Source organism: Nansenia antarctica (genome assembly GCF_963989245.1).
Source record: "Nansenia antarctica genome assembly, chromosome: 9".
NCBI lineage: Eukaryota > Metazoa > Chordata > Actinopteri > Argentiniformes > Microstomatidae > Nansenia > Nansenia antarctica.
In genome coordinates, this window is record NC_137679.1 from 1,789,417 (window position 1) to 1,810,848 (window position 21,432).

Here is a 21,432-nt window from a genome sequence, read left to right on the forward strand (position 1 = left end):
AACCACCCTAAGTAGTGTACACTCTGTTCAAGTACAGTAGAACTAACCACCCTAAGTAGTGTACACTCTGTTCAAGTACAGTAGAACTAACCACCCTAAGTAGTGTACACTCTGTTCAAGTACAGTAGAACTAACCACCCTAAGTAGTGTACACTCTGTTCAAGTACAGTAGAATTAACCACCCTAAGTAGTGTACACTCTGTTTGAAGCACTTATCTGTCCTCTCTGCCATCTAATACTGTGCCAGGAGCTTTGTACAAATGGAATGGACTTTATTTGTCATTGCTACAGTACAGGTACCAAACAACGAAATTTAGGAAGTAGTCAAATAAATCACGCCTTTATTTTGGAAAGACATGATGTGTTTACATTTGATCCATTTAATTTGTATTGCATAGAAACAGACAAGATGTGCATTAGAAATAAAATATGACAGTTACAATATGACAGATACAATATGACATAAGGGCCAAAACATTGTTCATCAATAAAATACTACGATAAAATTACACTCATACATGATTAAGATTCCTAACTAATATCATCAATGTTTCATTTCTGCAGCAACATAAGCAACTGCAGGTAAACATGTATGGGTGTGGTTGTGGGTGTGTGTGTGAGAGACTTGGCTGTAGATGTAGCAACCTGTCTTGTTTTTTACATACATAACCTCAGCGTGGGGGGGCTATGAAGGTCTGGGGGCTGAGCCCTTGCTACCCTCTCACCAGAGGCCTCCTCGGGAGGGGGGGTTCAAATCTGGTGTGTGTGGGACCTTGGGTCTGGATGTGGCGAGCTGATGAACTTCTCTCCATAGAGAATGAATGGGAATCAGTGACAGGTGTGCATCAGGCACACACACACGCACAGGCGCGCGCACACTTACATTCTCCTAGAGGTCCGGTTTGGGTACTGTCGGATTCGGCTCGACGCGCTGATGTGGATAGAGGTATAGAACTCACACGCACACACTCACACTCACAAATGTATATATATATACAAATGTGTGTGTGTGTGTGTGTGTGTGTGTGTGTGAGAGAGAGTGTGTGTGTGTGAGTTCTATACCTCTATCCACATCAGCGCGTCGAGCCGAAACCGACCGTACCTCTAGCTCAAAGTAAGTGTGTGTGTAGGCTTCTCCTCTACTCTGCACAGAGACACAGATCCACCCCCCCCCACCCTAAACCCTGGGTAGAGGGGCTCCGTGAAGGTGGTTGTGAGTGTGAACAGGAGGGTCAGTGTGTCAGAGGAGACGCTGTAGAAGGACAGAGTGCCGGCCGGCCAGTCCAGATACACTCCTACTCTGCTGGAGGAGGGTGCAGGTAGACGGATTGTAATATCATTGTTCCTGAGGATGTAATCACCACTCCAGCACTCCAGGCTCCAGGATTTGTCATTGTGTCCCAGACAAGAGTCTTTACCCTCTGCTTTCCTGTTGATTCCTTTATAAGCCACTCCTATACCAGTGTACCCACTCATCTCTACCTCCCAGTAACAGCGGCCAGTCAGACCCTCTCTACACAGCACCTGTGGCTGGTGGTCAAACCTCCCTGGGTGATCAGGATACGGCTGCTCCTCTCTCCCCCATGTCACCTTTCTGTTCTCCTCAGACAGAGAGAGCCAGCTGTGTGGTGTGTTTGGGTCCAGTGTGAGCTCACAGGCATCTGATGAGGAAGACCATTCAAGTTAATGTTAGTTCACACAAAATATGTCTGGCTGGCTAGTAGGAATCTAACGATACATCACGATGGAGTTAATTATCCATACAAATCTGTGAGATGAAAAATTAATCGCGATATTTGTTTCGGACAAAGCGAGAAATATGGACGTTGCAGTGAGAGAGGCCGGGCTAGAACCACATAACATCACCATGTTATAGTGTTTTGTCCACACGTTAAACTTGGCCACCCAAGAGGTTGAGTGTACCCCGCGTCAGCCGCGTGCTGGGTCAGGTGAGGCGGGTTGCAGCCTTCTGCCACCGAGGCTCCACAGCCACCGCTGTGTTCTAACTGCTCCTAGAACGCTTCTTATTAATGTCTTGTAGCTAACAGCCGTGTGCAGTTTAAAACATGCAGAGCTACATTTTTTGTTTAGTGATGGGGGAAACGAAGCTTTCTGACGCATTGACACATTCAACACGATTGTGTCTGAATAAATGTCGATCTATCGGTGTAGAACCACGGCAACCATACAGCAGCTCCATAATGAAACCATGGCAACCACACAGCAGCTCCATAATGACATCTGCTAGTCAGGTCATGGTATGGGTTAGGGTTTGGGGTTACATAATGACATCTGATGGTCAGGTCATGGTATGGGTTAGGGTTAGGGGTTACATAATGACATCTGCTAGTCAGGTCATGGTATGGGTGAGGGTTAGGGGTTACATAATGACATCTGCTAGTCAGGTCATGGTATGGGTGAGGGTTAGGGGTTACATAATGACATCTGCTAGTCAGGTCATGGTATGGGTTATGGTTAGGGGTTACATAATGACATCTGCTAGTCAGGTCATGGTATGGGTGAGGGTTAGGGGTTACATAATGACATCTGCTAGTCAGGTCATGGTATGGGTGAGGGTTAGGGGTTACAAAATGACATCTGCTAGTCAGGTCATGGTATGGGTGAGGGTTAGGGGTTACATAATGACATCTGCTAGTCAGGTCATGGTATGGGTGAGGGTTAGGGTTAGGGGTTACATAATGACATCTGCTAGTCAGGTCATGGTATGGGTTAGGGTTAGGGGTTACATAATGACATCTGCTAGTCAGGTCATGGTATGGGTGAGGGTTAGGGGTTACATAATGACATCAGCTAGTCAGGTCATGGTATGGGTTAGGGTTAGGGGTTACATAATGACATCTGCTAGTCAGGTCATGGTATGGGTGAGGGTTAGGGGTTACATAATGACATCTGCTAGTCAGATCATGGTATGGGTTAGGGTTAGGGGTTACATAATGACATCTGCTAGTCAGGTCATGGTATGGGTTAGGGTTAGGGGTTACATAATGACATCTGCTAGTCAGGTCATGGTATGGGTGAGGGTTAGGGGTTACATAATGACATCTGCTAGTCAGGTCATGGTATGGGTGAGGGTTAGGGGTTACATAATGACATCTGCTAGTCAGGTCATGGTATGGGTGAGGGTTAGGGTTAGGGTATGGGTGAGAGGCCGGGCTAGAACCACATAATATTACCATGTTATAGTGTTTTGTCCACACGTTAACCTTGGTCACCCAAGAGGTTGAGTGTACCCCGCGTCAGCCGCGTGCTGGGTCAGGTGAGGCGGGTTGCAGCCTTCTGCCACCGAGGCTCCACAGCCACCGCTGTGTTCTAACTGCTCCTAGAACGCTTCTTGTGAATGTCTTGTAGCTAACAGCCGTGTGCAGTTTAAAACATGCAGAGCTACATTTTTTGTTTAGTGATGGGGGAAACGAACCTTTCCGGCGCATTGACACATTCAACACGATTGTGTCTGAATAAATGTCGATCTATCAATGTAGTCGATACAGCAGCTCCCTAATGAAACCATGGCAACCATACAGCAGCTCCATAATGAAACCATGGCAACCATACAGCAGCTCCATAATGACATCTGCTAGTCAGGTTATGGTATGGGTTAGGGTTAGGGGTTACATAATGACATATGCTAGTCAGGTCATGGTATGGGTTAGGGTTAGGGGTTACATAATGACATATGCTAGTCAGGTCATGGTATGGGTGAGGGTTAGGGGTTACATAATGACATCTGCTAGTCAGGTCATGGTATGGGTTAGGGTTAGGGGTTACATAATGACATCTGCTGGTCAGGTCATGGTATGGGTTAGGGTTAGGGGTTACATAATGACATCTGCTAGTCAGGTCATGGTATGGGTTAGGGTTAGGGGTTACATAATGACATCAGCTAGTCAGATCATGGTATGGGTGAGGGTTAGGGTTAGGGGTTACATAATGACATCTGCTAGTCAGGACATGGTATGGGTGAGGGTTAGGGGTTACATAATGACATCTGCTGGTCAGGACATGGTATGGGTTAGGGTTAGGGGTTACATAATGACATCTGCTAGTCAAGTCATGGTATGGGTTAGGGTTAGGGGTTACATAATGACATCTGCTAGTCAGGACATGGTATGGGTTAGGGTTAGGGTTAGGGGTTACATAATGACATCTGCTAGTCAGGTCCTGGTATGGGTTAGGGTTAGGGGTTACATAATGACATCTGCTAGTCAGGTCATGGTATGGGTTAGGGTTAGGGTTAGGGGTTACATAATGACATCTGCTAGTCAGGTCATGGTATGGGTGAGGGTTAGGGGTTACATAATGACATCTGCTAGTCAGGTCATGGTATGGGTTAGGGTTAGGGGTTACATAATGACATCTGCTAGTCAGGTCATGGTATGGGTTAGGGTTAGGGTTAGGGGTTACATAATGACATCTGCTAGTCAGGTCATGGTATGGGTTAGGGTTAGGGGTTACATAATGACATCTGCTAGTCAGGTCATGGTATGGGTTAGGGTTAGGGGTTACATAATGACATCTGCTAGTCAGGTCATGGTATGTATCGACTGATTGACAAGTCAGGAATTTGGGGCAAAATCCAATAAGCCCACCGTCATCTGTGATGTCATGTTCAATAAAGGTGCTGTGACAAACTGTGGATGTGTATGTGGCCGTGTATGCGGTCTTAAATGTTGGTGTGTCTAGTAGACTACAGCCTAGTAGAAAGTTTAAGCAAACTCTGGTTTCTCTTCAAGAAACGCACAGGCCTTTCGCCCTTACTAGAGACTTCTATTAAAGCTAGTCTCCGGTGGGGTGTGGGTTTTTGTGTTTTTTTGAGAAATCTAGGGTTTTTCCTTTTTCCTCACTAGGCTCTATGCCCCTCCTTTTTTTCTATTCTTGGTCGGGGAGCACGTCTTCTCAGTAGGTGGCTTGTCCGCTGCTGGGAGGTGGCTCCCCCGACCCCCCCCCCCTCTTTGAGCGGAACAGGCCGGGATCCGAGAGGAGCTGCCGGAGACCCGCGACTCTTCCAGTAGGTGGCCTTTTCACCACTGGGGCAGTTCGGCCGCTGGGCAGCCCCCCTCCAAAGAGCGGAAAGGCCGGACCCCGAGAGGAGCTTCCAAAGACCGCGACTCTTCCAGTAGGTGACCAGTAGGTGGCCTGCCCGCCACTGGAGCCACTGGAGCACGAGTTCGGCCCCTGGGCAGCCCCCCTCCAAAGAGCGGAAAGGCCGGACCCCGAGAGGAGCTTCCAAAGACCGCGACTCTTCCAGTAGGTGACCAGTAGGTGGCCTGCCCGCCACTGGAGCCACTGGAGCACGAGTTCGGCCCCTGGGCACCCCCCCTCCAAAGAGCGGACAGGCCGGACCCCGAGAGGAGCTTCCAAAGACCGCGACTCTTTCAGTAGGTGGCCTGCCCGCCACTGGAGCACGAGTTCGGCCCCTGGGCAGCCCCCCTCAAAAGAGCGGAAAGGCCGGACCCCGAGAGGAGCTTCCGAAGACCTCGACTCTCCCAAGCACGCCAGAGGTGAGAGAGGGCCCAACACCCACCAGCCGACCCAGCTGAGCCAGTGGACCCCAACCAGACCAGGAGGGAGGACAACTATAACATCTAAGCTAGGAGCGAGAGGGACACAGGGGAGTGCTTTCAAGACCGTAGGTCTTTGGCCACCTGGTGTCCCCACTCGCTCTCAGGTGTCCCTCTTTTGTCCCCAGACGGGAACCCAGTTCCAGACCCAAGCCAGAGTCCAAAATCTGCCGTGAGGACCTGAGAGGAACAACACCCCTAACCTAACGGCAAGTACCCTATTCCCCCCCCCCCCAAAAAAATTATCTACAACCTCCCCCTAACCCTATTCCTCTCCCTCCTTCCTCCCTGATCCCCCACCCCCCCCACCCCACTCCAACGATGAACCCCGGAGCGATGCGGCGCTACAACGCCGTCAGGTTGACGCTCAACCCAACTGAGGAGGCTGCCATGGATGGAGCCCCCCAACAGAAGACTACCAGACCAGTAACAACGATGACCCGCCTGGAATTCAGCAGGGCGGTTCTACAGAGAGGTATGGGCTTTGTGCCGTCTGATCTAAACTGCCTGGTGAAGCCCCCTGGGCCGAATGAATGTTTTGAAGTTAGCTTTAAAACCCCCCAACTGTTAGAGGAATTCTGGACCTTTCATAGGATTAATGAACACAAACCCCCACTTAACCGTTTTACAGCCCACCCACTAACGGATTTAGAATCAAAAGTGGTCACAATTCAATTCCACAATGAGGTGATTCAGGAATATGATATTGAGGTGTGGCTACACCGTCATGCCACCCTTAAATCGGGGGCCCGGATGGTCCTGGATGAAGACGGAGTGTGGACGGGGGCCAAGAAATGGCTGGTGCAACTCCGTCCGGACCCGGAGGGGATAGGCGGAGTCCAACATATCCCCAGCACCATCAACCTGGGGAACAACAGGGGCTCCGTCTACTACTACGGTATGCCGAAGCTCTGCAGGAACTGCGGCCAATTGGGCCATCTGGCAGCGGCCTGCAAGGCCGTGGTATGTAAAATCTGCCGCCAAGACCACCCGACGTCGGAGTGCACCACGACCAGACCTTGCAACCTGTGCGGGGGACAGGGGCATCTTTACCGTGACTGCCCAAGCTCCTATGCAAGTAGAGCCCGGGGCTATAAATCCAACCAACCACCACCCCAACCCCCACCCCCACCCCAACCCACACCCCCACCCCCACCCCAACCCCCACCCCAACCCACACCCCAACCCACACCCCAACCCACACCCAACATGGAGGAAGAGAAGGGAGAGACGGAGGAGGACCGGCGCCCGAGCGATGGAGGGGACGATCAGAGCTCGAGCGACGGAGAAGGAGAAGGAGAGGAACCAACCGTCCCAGCACTCCCTACAGACAACCTCAACACCCACCCCCTCCTAAACCCCATGGCCACCTCCACCCCCTGCAAAAACACCATGAAGGGGGAGCCGGCCTCTATTGAGATAGCCACCAGCAGCACACCGCAGATCCACCTCCCCTCCCAATCAGACAGTGAAAATGACTGGAGCATGGCTCAACCAAAACGCAAAAGACCACAAAAAAAGGCAATCCGGAAAAAACCAGACAAAAAGACTACTCCAGAACCCAAACCCCAACGCCATACAGGTAAGCCGGCTCCCCCCCCCAAACCCTCCTCCCCACCCTCTTCCTCTCTCCAGTCATCACATGCTCCTCACCCTGCACAGCCCACCAGCCACCCCCAGTCCATGCTCACCGGACCGTACGGGCCACCGAAAATCACCTCATCAACAACACAGATGAGGGGGCCACCAGGCAGTCAGAGGGGAGACAACCCCCACACCATGAGCAGCCAAGGGGAGGTACCACACTATCTGGCCCCCAACGACCCATTGGAGGGCCTCAACCTCATGTGCAATAGTTTAGCAAAAATTGGAACAAACCAAATCCAAGAACCATGAGGATAACAATCTCATCTCTCAACACCAGAAGCCTCCGGCAACCAGACAAACGGGAGGTCGTCTACCAGTACATCACCCAACATCAGTCAGACATGTATATCCTCCAGGAGTGCGCCATCCCATTCAAGGAGATGGACGCCACCCTGGAGGAGGAATGGACACGGGGGGACTCTCTCTGGTCAGGCTCAAACATTGATAGAGCTGATGGGGTCGGCATTTTGGTGGCCAACCCTTTTCTGCAGACCAAAAAGGGGGAGGTTGTAGAGAGCGGGCGAATCCTGGTTCTGGACCTAGAGATCCAGGGTTCGCCGCTGAGGGTCATCAATGTGTACGGCCCAACCAACGTGGCCAAGAGAGTCTCCCTTTTCAAGAAACTTCGGTCTCTCCTCCTCATCCCCACACCAGTCCTAGTGGGGGGAGATTTCAACTGTGCCCTCCGGGATGAGGACCGCAGCAGGCCCAGGAGAGACCGATCCACTACAGAACTTCAGTCCATCATAGACGACTTCCAACTGGTAGACGCCGGTGGCACCTCCCCGCCGACACACACAAGGGTGAGTTCCTCCGGGAATTCTTCCTCCAGGATAGACATGTTCTTGCTCTCGCCAGGTCTGAGGATGGGAACCCTGACCAGCCAGGCGGCCCACTTCTCGGACCACAGGATGTTGACAGTGTCCCTGGAATGGGATGGCCAAACAAGAGCGGGTAGGGGTACCTGGAGGATGAATACATCGATCCTTCAGGACCCAACAGTGGTGCATTCCTTCTCCAGGCGCTACCTGGAGTGGAGGACCCTAAAAGAACTGTTCGACTCCCCGATAGAGTGGTGGGAGATGGTTAAGGCCAGGACAAAGGGCTACTTCGGGTCAGTCGGAAGGAGGAAAGCGGCAGAACAGAGGGCCAGGTTTCAACACCACAACGCGGCCCTCCAACGCCTAAGTCTCCTACAACTGGGTGGTCTGGATGTGGCCCGAGAACTGGCTGAGACCAAACAACACCTTGCCACCCTCTACCGGGAGCAACAACAAAAGAAACAGTTCAGGGAAAAACTCCAGGGCCTGGAGGAGGAGGAGAAATGCACACGCCACTTCTTCCGCAAGGCACGGTCAAAACACAAGCCTATCCTGTCCCTATACGACACCAATGGGGACACCGTGTCAGACAGAGGCAACATCCCGGGGGTGGCAAGAGAGTTCTACGAGAGTCTCTACAACATCAAGACAACCGACGAGACTCTCATGGCCACCTTCCTGGATGGTCTGGACCGGGTCCCCGAGGGTGGTGAGAGTGAGAACCCAGAGCTGACCACGGAGGAGCTCACCCGGGCCGTGCACTCCTTGAATACACACAAGGCCCCTGGACCGGATGGGATCCCAGCAGAGTTCTACAAGACTCTCTGGGATCTCCTCAAGGAGGACTTGGCGGAGGTCTTCAAAGCCGTCTACAGGGAAGGGAGGCTTGGAGAGTCAATGAGACAGAGTACGGTCACACTGATCCCCAAGAAAGGGGACCTCAAGGACCTCCGGAACTGGCGCCCCATCAATCTCCTCCCAGTGGACTATAAAATTATGACAAAAGCCCTCACCCAACGGTTTCAAACCCTCCTCCCCTCAGTTATAGCCCCTGACCAAACCTGTAGCGTCCCCGGTAGGTCCATCAACGACAACCTGCTCCTGGTGAGAGACCTCATCCTGCACTCCCAGGAGCGGAGGTCCCCTTTAGGCCTTCTCAGCCTGGATCAGGAGAAGGCCTTTGACAGGGTTAGCCATGGTTTCCTGCGGAGGGTGCTGAGGGGCATGAACTTCCCCCAGCACCTGCTCAACTGGACCGAACTCTGCTACAACAACATCACGAGCAGAGTTCGGATCAACAACCAGTTGACAGACCCCTTCCCCATCAAAGCTGGAGTACGGCAGGGATGCCCCTTGGCCCCTCTACTGTACGTCATCTACCTGGAGCCGTTCCTACGGAAGATCAGGAGCTCCCCCAACATCATGGGCTACCCTCTACCAGGGGCCCGGGGGGAGAGGCTCAAGGTGGTGGCGTACATGGATGACATTACCATCGTCGGCACAGATAGTCGCTCCATTTCCACAGCAACGAAAGTGGTGGAGGACTACTGTGCAGCCACTGGCGCCCTGATCAATAGGGGTAAGTGTGAGCTGTTTCTGTCGCAGCACTGGCAGGAGAACCTGGCAACCTCCTTCCCTGTAAAGACGGAAAACATTAAGCTGCTGGGGATCACCTACCAGAAAGATGGAGGAGCCTCCGGCAGCTGGAAGGAGACCATCCGCCAGGTCCAAAAGAAGATCTGTGAGTGGAGTGCACGGCCTCTCACAATGACAGGCAAGATCCTGGTCCTGAAGGCTATTGTTCTTCCCATTCTCCTTTACCTGGGCAGGGTGTTTCCCCCAGACAGAGCAGTATCCAAAACCATCGAAAGGATCATGTTTACCTTTGTCTGGGGGAGCCAGATGGAAAAACTAAAACGCACCACCCTGTACAAAACAGTGGAGAATGGGGGGAAAGGGGTCCCAGACATCCTAAACATCATTAGGGCACAGGGACTCTCCAACCTCATCAACAACATCAACAACAAAGATAGGAAAGCCAGGTTCTTTGAAATATACTATGCCACACCCATCCTCCGGACACTCAGGGTGACCGCATCAATAAATCACACTGTGCCCTACAGCTGGGACCCCCCTCCAGTCTACAAGATATGGAGGGACTTTGCCTTCAAGACAGGATTGTCCGCGGCTGGGCTGGCCTCATGGAAATACAAAGACATTATGACCTTCATAAGGTCGAAGGAAACCATTACTCACCCCAAGGCCAGCACAGCCGTGGACTCCAAACAGGTATGGAAAAACATTAATCATAAATGTACTAACAATAAACAAAAAGACATTGCCTGGATGGCTGCTCATGGTTGTCTCCCCACTAGGGAATTCTTGCATAGGCGGCACATCGCAACGACTGAGAAATGCCCCCACGGATGCACGGACACAGAACACATTAACCACCTGTTCTGTGAGTGCTCCGTGGCCAGGCGGGTCTGGGCCCTGTTTGTTCCCTCTGTCTCCCTAAACAGCCTGCTGACCCTGCCCCGCTTGACGAGCGAGAACATCCTGTATGGTCCTCCCGGGGGGTGCACAACCCCCCAACTACAACAACAGTGGAGGATCATCAGCGCCGTCAAGCAGGTACTCTGGGAGACGAGGAACATCAGGGTCTATCAGAAACAGAGCGTCCACCTGACAACCCTGAGGAGGAGAATCACCCTCTGCCTCAGGGACCATGCTATTGTTGACTTTAAAAATAACCCGGATCAAGCAAGAGCGGTGTGGGGGGTGGAGAGATGGAAAGACGTCATCCTCTAAACCCCCCCCCCATGCCGCGCCGCATCGCCCAACCCCCCCCCACCCCGGGCCTACCTCACTACACCACCAGTTCCTGCACTATCACCTTCACCACCGTTCCAGCACAAGCCCTGGTCAGCAGTATCACCATCACAAGGACCAGGAGAGGAGCAGCGCACAACACCAACAGGGAAGTTTACTGCACCTTCCACCACCTACACATGTACACAGCACTGACCCACTTCCTACCCTCACCAGAATATCACCACACACAACCCACAGCCGAACCAGCCGTCTCTGCCAGCACCACCAGCACCAGGATGACCAACACCACTGGGTCACAGGGAAGTACTGATCACCCGCCTGACACCAAAATGCACACTACACAAACCATGCACACCTCCCTTCTCTCACTCCTGTATCTTTTCAGGCACATGTCATATCCAGCTCTGACACCTACCCAGGCTTCCAGACCCAGGAGCAGAGACCGGCGGGAACCACCACGTCACCCCAGCACCAACCCCAGGTTCCAACTCAGCAACCCCAAACCCCCTGTTCCGGGCCCCCCCCCCCCAACTCCAGGCCCCCAGCTACAGGCCCAGTCCCCTACCCGCCAACCCCCAACCCCCAGCCCGGAACAAGCTGAGAAGAGCCAGGGAGCTTTTTCCCTGGATAAGCTGTGTACAGGTTTTTCGCCTCTGCTTGCCTGCCATGCGCCGAGCTCTCTGGGCCTCTCCTCAGGGGCCTCCGGTCGGCCTGCGTGCTCGATCTGCTCCGCCGCTGGGGCGCCTGGTCCGGCTAGCCTCGTGAAGGGCTACAGGAGTCTGAGCCTGGTGGGCTGGGCCGGATGCGCCGGTGGTGGGGCGGGTCGGGTGAGTCGGGTGTGTGGGGTCCCTCGGGGGAGGGAGGTGGGGGAGCCACGGCTTTGCACTGGTGGGCAAACTGGATAGTAGTCGCTCTACAACTAGAGGGCTGCAGGGGAATTTTTTTCCCGGATGCACAGCGAACAGGTTTTTTACCCCTGCCTCCTACCGACACTGGAACCTGGACACTGAACACTGAACACTGAACATTACACTACACTGGACAATACACTGAACACTGAGCACTTTAGTTAGTTTAATGTTGGCTGTTGTTGAATGTAATGTCTTAAATGTCTGATTGTTTGATTAATTGATTGTATATACGGTGTTGTGTTTTTATAAAAACCAATAAAAAACACCTAGTAGAAAGTTTAGCTCGTTTGAATTGATGACCTGTCATGAATGTGTCTGTAGTCAATATGACGTCATTCATCTGATATGTAAAGATAAAAATGTCAACGACATTTAGGCACGTGTGGGACATGGCTGTGTGACAATTGGGGCAGATATAGATAGTCAACATGTCATAACATGCAGAGATAATTGTTTTGTGTTTTGAGCCCATGACACTTGATTGCAGATTACATGCAAGACTAGCTAGCTCGCTAGAATAAAGTTTGATGTGTCTTTGGTATTGACAGGTGGAGGGAAGCTGTCATGCTGGTTATCTATCCATGTTGTTGGGCTTTAAGGTTCAACTGTTATCGCTGTAGCTCGCTGCACTCGTCTTGCAATGCTGTAGTGGAAGTGTGCATTGTTGGTGGTGTGTTGGTGTGTTATTGTAAGTGTACAGCTAAACTAGCTAGCTACATTGACATTGGGAATGCAGTTGAAGAAGTGATTCTGCGTGCAGGGTCATCAACATGTAAACTGAGGGGGAAATGCTTTTTAACATCCAAATAGACCATTTTTATGACCTGTCTTCAGTTGTGCTTAAGGAACGACATATCAGCAGCAATACTTTTTGAAAATATGATTTGAGTCTAGCCGAACACATCCCATAATTATGTCAACAAAACAATACAGTATAATAACTCCTTATTTGGTTGGTTATGAAGAGGTACAAATAAGCGATTCTTTAAGAAAATACAGTATTTAGTAGTGTTTGTCTGAGAAAAAAATTATGAATCGGTTATAAATTACATTTACATTTTTGGCATTTAGCAGACGCCTTATTCCAAAGCGACTTACAATCAATACATTTGAATACTAAGCATGTGAATCAGCAGTCCACCATTCGTTGCAGGAAGAGTACTCTAGCTCGGGCCCGGGGCCACTGATAGAAGGAAAAACCTTCTCCCTATTATCGCCTTCTACTAACACTTTTTTATTTTTATTTTTTATTACTGTCTGCAATCTCATTTTGTTAAAAGAAATCGTGAGAAAATCGTATTGTGAATCGTCTCGTATCGTGAGTTGAGTGCATCGTTACATCCCTACTGACTAGCTTTTCATATGTCAGCGCCCTGGCAATATTAACTACATGTGAGAGAGAATGCTGTAAAAAGATACAATAAGTCACTATGCAACGTCATGGTATAATCACTATGCAACTATGCCTCAAACATCAAAACCTCCTGATGTTTCTCCTCAAACATCCAAACTTACATCTCCTGAGACGACATGTCAATGAGTCACCACTGTGGTCCTCGCTGTAAAACAAAAAAGAAACATGACATTTGCATGATGAAGAGGTTACCCAACAAGACAGAGAACCCAACAACCATATTCAGTATTTACCTGAGTCTCTCCACTTCAGCAGGATAGAATGGCTCATTCCCTGTCAGGTCCAGGACTCTCAGGTGGGAGGTGTTTGAGTTGAAGGCGGAGGCCAATGTATCACAACTCTCCACTGTAAGACCACAGCTGTAGAGCCTAGTAAAACATGATCATTGAATAATTGAAGTGTTCACTGGTTACTGAAACTGAACTTGTGTAAAGGACCTCTGGTGATAATATCTGTCTGTATGGATCATTTAATCATGTTTGTCCAACTGTGTTAGACAGGTGCCACATGACCTATTGTTTAATTCATCATCAAGCAGTTTGACCATTTATAAAAAGTCTCCATAGGAGGGAAGCTGCTATGTTCCAGTTCTATGTCCTCTGTCAGGGGATGGGGGTGGAGGCTGAATGATTGTATTACAAAGGTTATGGCCTTTACCTCAATGTCTCTCTTTTAACTATGGATATGTCCTTGTTTATTTATATGAGTTTATATTCATAGTTTTTTGATTTCAAACTTTGTCAGATATTCAAAATGTAATATGTGGATTAAAGGTGAAATAGTGTATTACCCAGTATGTCTACTCACGTCAGTGTCTCCAGTTTGCAGTGTGGACTCTCCAGTCCAGCAGAGAGCAGCTTCACTCCTGAGTCTTGTAGATTGTTCTGACTGAGGTGCAGCTTTCTCAGGTGGGAGGAGTTTGAGCTGAGAGCTGAGGCCAGCGCTTCACAGCATCTCTCTGTGAGGTCACATCCACCCAGCCTGAATAAGAATTCAATAAAAGGATGCAGTAAGTCCATAACAGTTCAGTGTAGCCTACAGTAATAATTACAATACTGATAAAAGATTGTACTCAGTGAGTTCAGCCCTTGACCTTGTTTCTTCTCTTAACAATGTCCTTTACATTGCTTCTCCATATGAGTAGTCAACACAAACATGTGTCATTAGAGGTACGATCGCTGGCTGTCCTCTGGTCACCTGACAGACAGCTGCACCCTTTGACTCAACCCCGTCTGAACTAACGCTACGCTTCAGAGAATGATGTGGTTGGATCAAAAACTGTTAAAGTTACATTATGGAGGATGTTGCCTCTGGGGGTGATCTTGAGCTAAAAGGGAAATAGTCAGAAATATAATATATATAATAATACCCAGAAATGATCTCATTGGTCAGAAAGAGACACCTAAAACTAAAGATTGCTTTTTACTGAGGCCAGACATTTATTGATATTTTATCATAGGAGAATGATAACTTTATGGACCTGTTATGATAATTGAATTGTTATTGACTTAGTATTTTTAATGAGCCCTATTGCCTATTGTGTAGTTGTTATTATTTATTAGTATTTCTTCTCCTTGACATTTCACTGTGCTGTTGAGAGGTTGAGAGGTTGAGAGGCTCGTAGCAGCATTTCATTGTAGCGTTTACATCCTGTATCCTGATTGATTTGACCATACACTTAACACACCATACACCATTCACTCAACACACCATACACCATACACTCAACACTTTAGCAAAAGTTTGAGGTAAACAATTAATTTACCGGTAGCTAAAATTCTGTTTTTTAGTGTATCATTAAGAGTAACTTACTTTTACATTGAAAGAAGACTAATGATTGTATCAAAAAGGTTATGGCCTTTACCCCAATGTCTCTCTTTTAACAATGGACAATGGACCTTGTTTATTTATATGAGTTTATATTCATAGTTTTTTTATTTCAAACTTTGTCAGATATTCAAAATGTAATATGTGGATTAAAGGTGAAATAGTGTATTACCCAGTATGTCTACTCACCCCAGTGTCTCCAGTTTGCAGTGTGGACTCTCCAGTCCAGCAGAGAGCAGCTTCACTCCTGAGTCTTGTAGATTGTTGTTCCTGAGGTCCAGCTCTCTCAGGTGGGAGGAGTTTGAGCTGAGAGCTGAGGCCAGCGCTTCACAGCATCTCTCTGTGAGGTCACATCTCCACAGCCTGAATAAGAATTCAATAAAATGATGCAGTAAGTCCATAACAGTTCAGTGTAGCCTACAGTAATAATTACAATACTGATAAAAGATTGTAATCAGTGAGGTCAGCCCTTGACCTTGTTTCTTCTGTTAACAATGTCCTTTACATTGCTTCTCCATATGAGTAGTCAACACAAACATGTGTCACTAGAGGTACGATCGCTGGCTGTTTAATTTAAACTTTTTTAGATTTTTACAATGTAATAACTTATCAAAACTACATTAACAATCTAATGAAGAAGCTCAATCAATTGGATCTCCCAGTTTGGCACCTCACCTCAAAGGAAATAACTGAACCAATAGGAAGACTAGAATAGAGTCTATAAGCTCCATGGCAACCTTCCCCCTTGGACTCACCACTGCTCTGCACTTTCACACTCCAATGATCTGACTTTTCAGAATTACACAAATAATCGAGCCATTCAATCTTTCTTTCAGATCCAAAATATTAACTCCCCTCCAACACTCACTGCTCTTCTTCCAAGACAAAATACAAGACAGGAACGCATCACTAGATCAATTTCACGTGCACTTATCCCAGTTCCAGCTTACAAAAACAACTACGGTCAGAGATCATGTTTTCACACACACACACACTAAAACCTGGAATGAGATCCCATATTCCATTAGAGCAACAACCTCTATCTCACATGTCAAACATATGAACACCATCTGAGGGAAGGACACACCTGCAACCACTGATCCAACTCACACACACCATCTCACTCACTCCACTTAAGTGCTCTCCTTTGTAGTTATTGTATAACTGTTTATGTTTAGCTGTTGTCTTGCTTCTGTGATAGTTCTCGTTTGTACTTTTTGTATTGTTTGTCTTTTTGTGCTGCAGAACAGGAACCAGTTTTAACTGAGTCAAACCAGCTTTAACTGAGTCACAACAGTCACAACCATTTTTAACATCTTACTACATTTTAACATCTTGTAGTGATCAACCAGTGCCCAGGGAAGCAAACTACAGACTCGTCAACTGAATGCACCACACCTGAGCCTCCTCCTTGGGAGTCACAGATAAGGAGGAGAGGAGACAGCACACGGGGGGAGGAGTGAACAGAACCAGACGTGTTGTGAGGGTGAGGGACGGTTTCCGGCACAGCAATTCTGTAGTAGAGGATATTGACGTGTGTTTGTCTGTTGCCAGGCTGGTCTGGGCCTAGCCCTTGGAGAGAAGGGGGAAAGAGACCCCCCACAGCCCATAGAGTGGAAGCTCCCTCTGATCCGTGCCTACAGAACCACCCCTGTTCACGGACCCCCCCCCGCACGCCTCCAAGACCCGGAGGCCTTAGTGACTTATATTCTCTGGACCCTTAAAGGGCCAGGCAGAGACCTGAGGTGGACTTTTATTTCCCTGTGCTGATCATTCTTTAGTAAACACGCCCGTTGAGGCTGAACTGCTCCCTGTTGTCGGTGTCTGTTTCTACCTTATTATACCCGGTCCTACGTGGTGGTCACCACAATCTGTAATGTTTCCTTTTATTTTTTTCATGTATAATAATAAATAAGAAAAGAAGGAAAAAATATGTATAGTAAACGTGCAATAGTGTATATTACCCAGTATGTCTACTCACGTCAGTGTCTCCAGTTTGCAGTGTGGACTCTCCAGTCCAGCAGAGAGCAGCTTCACTCCTGAGTCTTGTAGATTGTTGTTCCTGAGGTCCAGCACTCTCAGGTGGGAGGAGTTTGAGCTGAGAGCTGAGGCCAGCGCTTCACAGCATCTCTCTGTGAGGTGACATACACCCAGCCTGAATAAGAATTCAATAACATGATGCAGTAAATCCATAACAGTTCAGTGTAGCCTACAGTAATAATTACAATACTGATAAATGATTGTAATCAGTGAGGTCAGCCCTTGACCTTGTTTCTTCTCTTAACAATGTCCTTTACATTGCTTCTCCATATGAGTAGTCAACACAAACATGTGTCACTAGAGGTACGATCGCTGGCTGTTTAATTTCAACTTTTTTAGATTTTTAAATATTCTTCGGCATGACCTAACTCTCTCTGACGCACGCACGCACGCACACACGCACACGCACACGCACACGCACACGCACACGCACACGCACACGCACACACACACGCACACGCACACACACACATACACGTACACACACACACACACACACAAACACACACACACACACACACACACACACACACACACACACACACACACACACACACACACACACACACACACACCTCGGCGGACCTAAATCTCTCACACAAACGTTGCCTAGGCCCAAACTCTCTGATCATTATGTGATGGCAAGTTCAGGAGTTGGACTTTCTCTTGAAATAATATTATTTTTTTCCTCAAATGTCCTCAGAGAAAACGGCACCGAACGCAAAGAGTCTATTGAATTAATATCACTCATATTGACAGTGTGGCGATGGCGATGAGGTGAACTGTCAAGTGTCAACTGTCAAGTGTCAACTGCCGCTAAAAATTCAAATTCTAGTAGAGTTGCACATGCAGGGTTGCCAGATGGGATTGACAATTTACAGCCTAACCAGTCTATAACCGCTAAATACAGTAGCCCATTCGGCGGTAACCCGCCCCATCTGGCAACCCTGTGCGCATGCGTGTCTATGCTTTTTTGATCATCAAAATGATCACGTTCAGTAAACAGGCCGACTGCACTGTAACTACTCTGAATCACAGAGCGCATGCGCGAGGTAAGCTCTCTCCTTGACAGATTTCCATTAGGAGAATGGGATAGATCTGTACAGCAGGGCAGCGGTTTTAAACCAGAACGATCTAACACACTGAGAGACAAACATTTAAATGCTTTTTTTTCTTAAAAGGCTTGGGCATGTGCCGCATGTATAGCTTATTATGACGGCTCGCCCATGGGTTAATACCGGTGGTATTCCAGTTTACTGGTAATCTGATCGTCATTACGATAACATAACTAAAGTTAATGAAGTTAATGTATTTGCTTTGTGTTTGGTTTGTGCAATGTTTTGCAATAAAAGTCAGGAAATGAAGGGATTATGTCCATGAGAGTTACATTTTAAGAAATAAAGGCCTCCCTCTAATATAAGCCTCTCAATATTAGAGGGATTACGGTATCTAGGCCTACATTCTAGCTTTGTCTGAGTTTTTCATATGACCGGGTGTGTGTTGGTAATGTTTTTAACCCAGGAATGTGATGTTGATAAACTCTGTCCCCCGTTGACCTCTGTACACAGTTTAGTGTGTCTGATGTTTTGATGACACCCACTGGAAGAGAACTCTAAATTGTTGTTGTATGATTCTTTCATATACGTGAGGGTGACAGGAAAAACAGACAGGAGTCATTTGGGGATTTTAATCCCTCCTACTGTAAAGACTGTAAATATCTGAACTTGTTGAATAAACACCACCTTTTCTGTCAAACCGCCGCATATCCGTGTTGGATCGTTAATTGGAGGATTAGCTTTCATTAATCTTTTCTAAGATTGTAGAAATGTCTTTTAATTCTTGGTACTAAACACAACGCAGAGTCAACAGAGACATTCATAAACAACAAAAGCCAACAATTGAGATACTCACTTGGCTGTTTGTGAGACTCGGAACACTGGCAGTAGCCCAAGGAGACCCTCCTCTGAACTGGAGTAACGGCTGAGGTCAAATTCATCCAAGTTGTCTTCACCAGTCAGCAACACAAAGACCACGGCTGACCACTGTGCAGGTGAGAGGTTGGCCCCTCTGAGATCTCCATTCAGACAGTGGAACAGGTTGATGCATCTCTCTGTAGAGGGATTCTCCTGGATCTTCTCCTTGATGTACTTGACTGTTTCCTTATTGGTCTGTGAGCTGCTTCCTGTCAGTGTCAGAAGGCCTCGTAGGAGATTCTGATTGGACTCCAGTGAGAGGCCCAGGAGGAAGCGGAGGAACAGGTCCAGGTGTCCATTCTCACTCTGCAAGGCCTTGTCTACTGCGCTCTTGTGGAGGCTGATGGTTGCTGTCTCTCTGATTGTGGGGGGTGTGTTCATAAGATTGGTATTGCTGTCGTTGAATGTGAGGAACACAAACAGAGCAGCAAGAAACTCCTGAACACTCAGATGCACAAAGCAGTACACTTTCCCTCGGTGCAGTCCAAACTCCTCCTTAAAGATCTGTGTGCACACTCCTGAGGACACTGCTTCTCCGACGTCAATGCCACACTCTCTCACTTCGTCCTCGTAGAAGATCAGATGTCCATTTTCCAGCTGTTTGAAGGCCAGTTTTCCCAGTGACAGAATGATCTCTTTGTCCCAGAGTGAATCTCTGTCATGGTCTCCAGAATACTTCACATTCCTCTGTACGGTCTGAAACACCAGGAAGTGTGTGTACATCTGTGTCAGAGTCTTGGGCATCTCTCCTCCCTCTGCTTCACCCAACAGTCTCTCCAGAGTAGTGGCTGAGACCCAACAGAACACTGGTATGTGGCACATGATGTGGAGACTCCTTGATTGTTTAACATGTGAGATGATTCTGTTGGCCATGTTCTCATCACTGATTCTCTTCCTGAAGTACTCCTCCTTCTGTGGGTTGTTGAACCCTCGTACCTCTGTCATCCGGTCAACACACTCAGGAGGAATCTGATTGGCTGCTGCAGGTCGGGAGGTCATCCAGAGGAGAGCAGAGGGAAGCAGATTCCCCTTGATGAGGTTTGTCAGCAGCACGTCCACTGAGGCTGACTCTGTGACATCACAACATCTCTTGTTGTTCTGGAAGTCTAGAGGAAGTCGACACTCATCCAGACCATCAAAGACAAACACAACTTTGTATTTGTCATAGTTGGAGATTCCTGATTCTCTTGTTTCCACATAGAAGTGATCGAGGAGTTCCAACAAACTGTAGTTTTTGCCGATGCATAAATTCAACTCTCTGAAAGGGAGTGAAAATATGAACTGGACATCCTGATTGGCTTCTCCTTCAGCCCAGTCCAAAATAGACTTCTGCACAGAGATTGTCTTTCCAATGCCAGCGACTCCCATGGTTAACACATTTCTGATTGGTCTGTCTTGTCCAGGTGAGGGTTTGAAGATGTCCTTGCATTTGATTGGTCTCTCTTTTGTAGCTGGTCTTCTGGATGCTGTCTGAATCTGTCTGACCTCATGTTCATTATTGACCTCTCCACTTCCACCCTCAGTGATGTAGACCTCTGTGAAGATCTCATTGAGATGTTTTGGGTTGCCTTGTTTAGCTATTCCCTCAAACACACACTGACACCTTCTCTTATGGTTGAGTTTTAGTTCAACTTGGCACAACAAAGCACATTCATCTGAGGGAACAAATAATACAGAAAATGTCCTTTAGTAGTCTAGTTGAGAAACTTGCAAACCTTTAACCTCATTTGCATAATCAGTAAATGCATGCATGATACAGACAATGCTCTTTGACCATTGACCATTTCCAAACACAAACAGTGAATACATTCAAGAGTATGCAGTATTTACACCACAGTCCTTTTCATGGTGGACATTCAGTATAACTGACGTCTTCACTGCTTTTCCTGTCTGTGTCCTTTCCTGTGTTTCTATGGTGCAGTTATTGGTAGTTATTGGTGTAGTTATTGGTAGTTATTGGTGTAGCATGTGTTGGCTGGGGATTAACAGACTCATAGTAGGAATCTCTTACTGTACTCCAGTGTGTCAGCGAGCTCCGTCTGGTTCATGGTTCTCAGCATGTGCAGTGTGATCTGTAGAGCCCCCTTCCTGGCCCCCATCCTCTGCCTCTCCTCCTCTCCATCCCCTCCCTGGTCCTCAGCACGTCCTGGGTGCAGGAGTCTGTTCTTATGCTTCTCCAGCTCCTCCTTGAAAAAGTCCACACCCTTCTGCTCAAGCAGCTGAAGAAGAAATGAAAACCGCTTTGAAATGAAAGTCAATGGACAAAATACATTATACTTGTGCATACTGTTTCACTTTAGAAGACCAGAATATTGTTAGGGTCCCCTCCCCTAAGTACCTTGGGATTGGGTTAGATGAAAAGGTAAATTATACTAATACTAACCC

General features: G+C 48.1%; 1 protein-coding gene across 4 annotated transcripts in view; it reads right to left on the bottom strand.

The window, feature by feature from the left end:
• Positions 1-388: 388 nt before the first annotated feature.
• The window catches only part of LOC308165280 (NLR family CARD domain-containing protein 3-like), a 39,276-nt gene continuing 18,232 nt past the window's right edge, over positions 389-21,432 (bottom strand). For 3 of the 4 annotated variants that reach the window (XM_080539434.1, XM_080539432.1, XM_080539433.1), the window contains 8 exons: positions 21,059-21,266; positions 18,986-20,702; positions 17,016-17,189; positions 15,224-15,397; positions 14,015-14,188; positions 13,441-13,575; positions 13,309-13,352; positions 389-1,661 (listed from right to left, as the gene is read on the bottom strand). In XM_080539434.1, coding sequence (XP_080395560.1) covers positions 1,105-1,661; positions 13,309-13,352; positions 13,441-13,575; positions 14,015-14,188; positions 15,224-15,397; positions 17,016-17,189; positions 18,986-20,702; positions 21,059-21,266 — 3,183 coding nt within the window. In that variant the 3' untranslated portion in view covers positions 389-1,104. The remainder of the gene's footprint in view (positions 1,662-13,308; positions 13,353-13,440; positions 13,576-14,014; positions 14,189-15,223; positions 15,398-17,015; positions 17,190-18,985; positions 20,703-21,058; positions 21,267-21,432) is intronic. The other variant, XM_080539435.1, reaches the window with a different exon arrangement.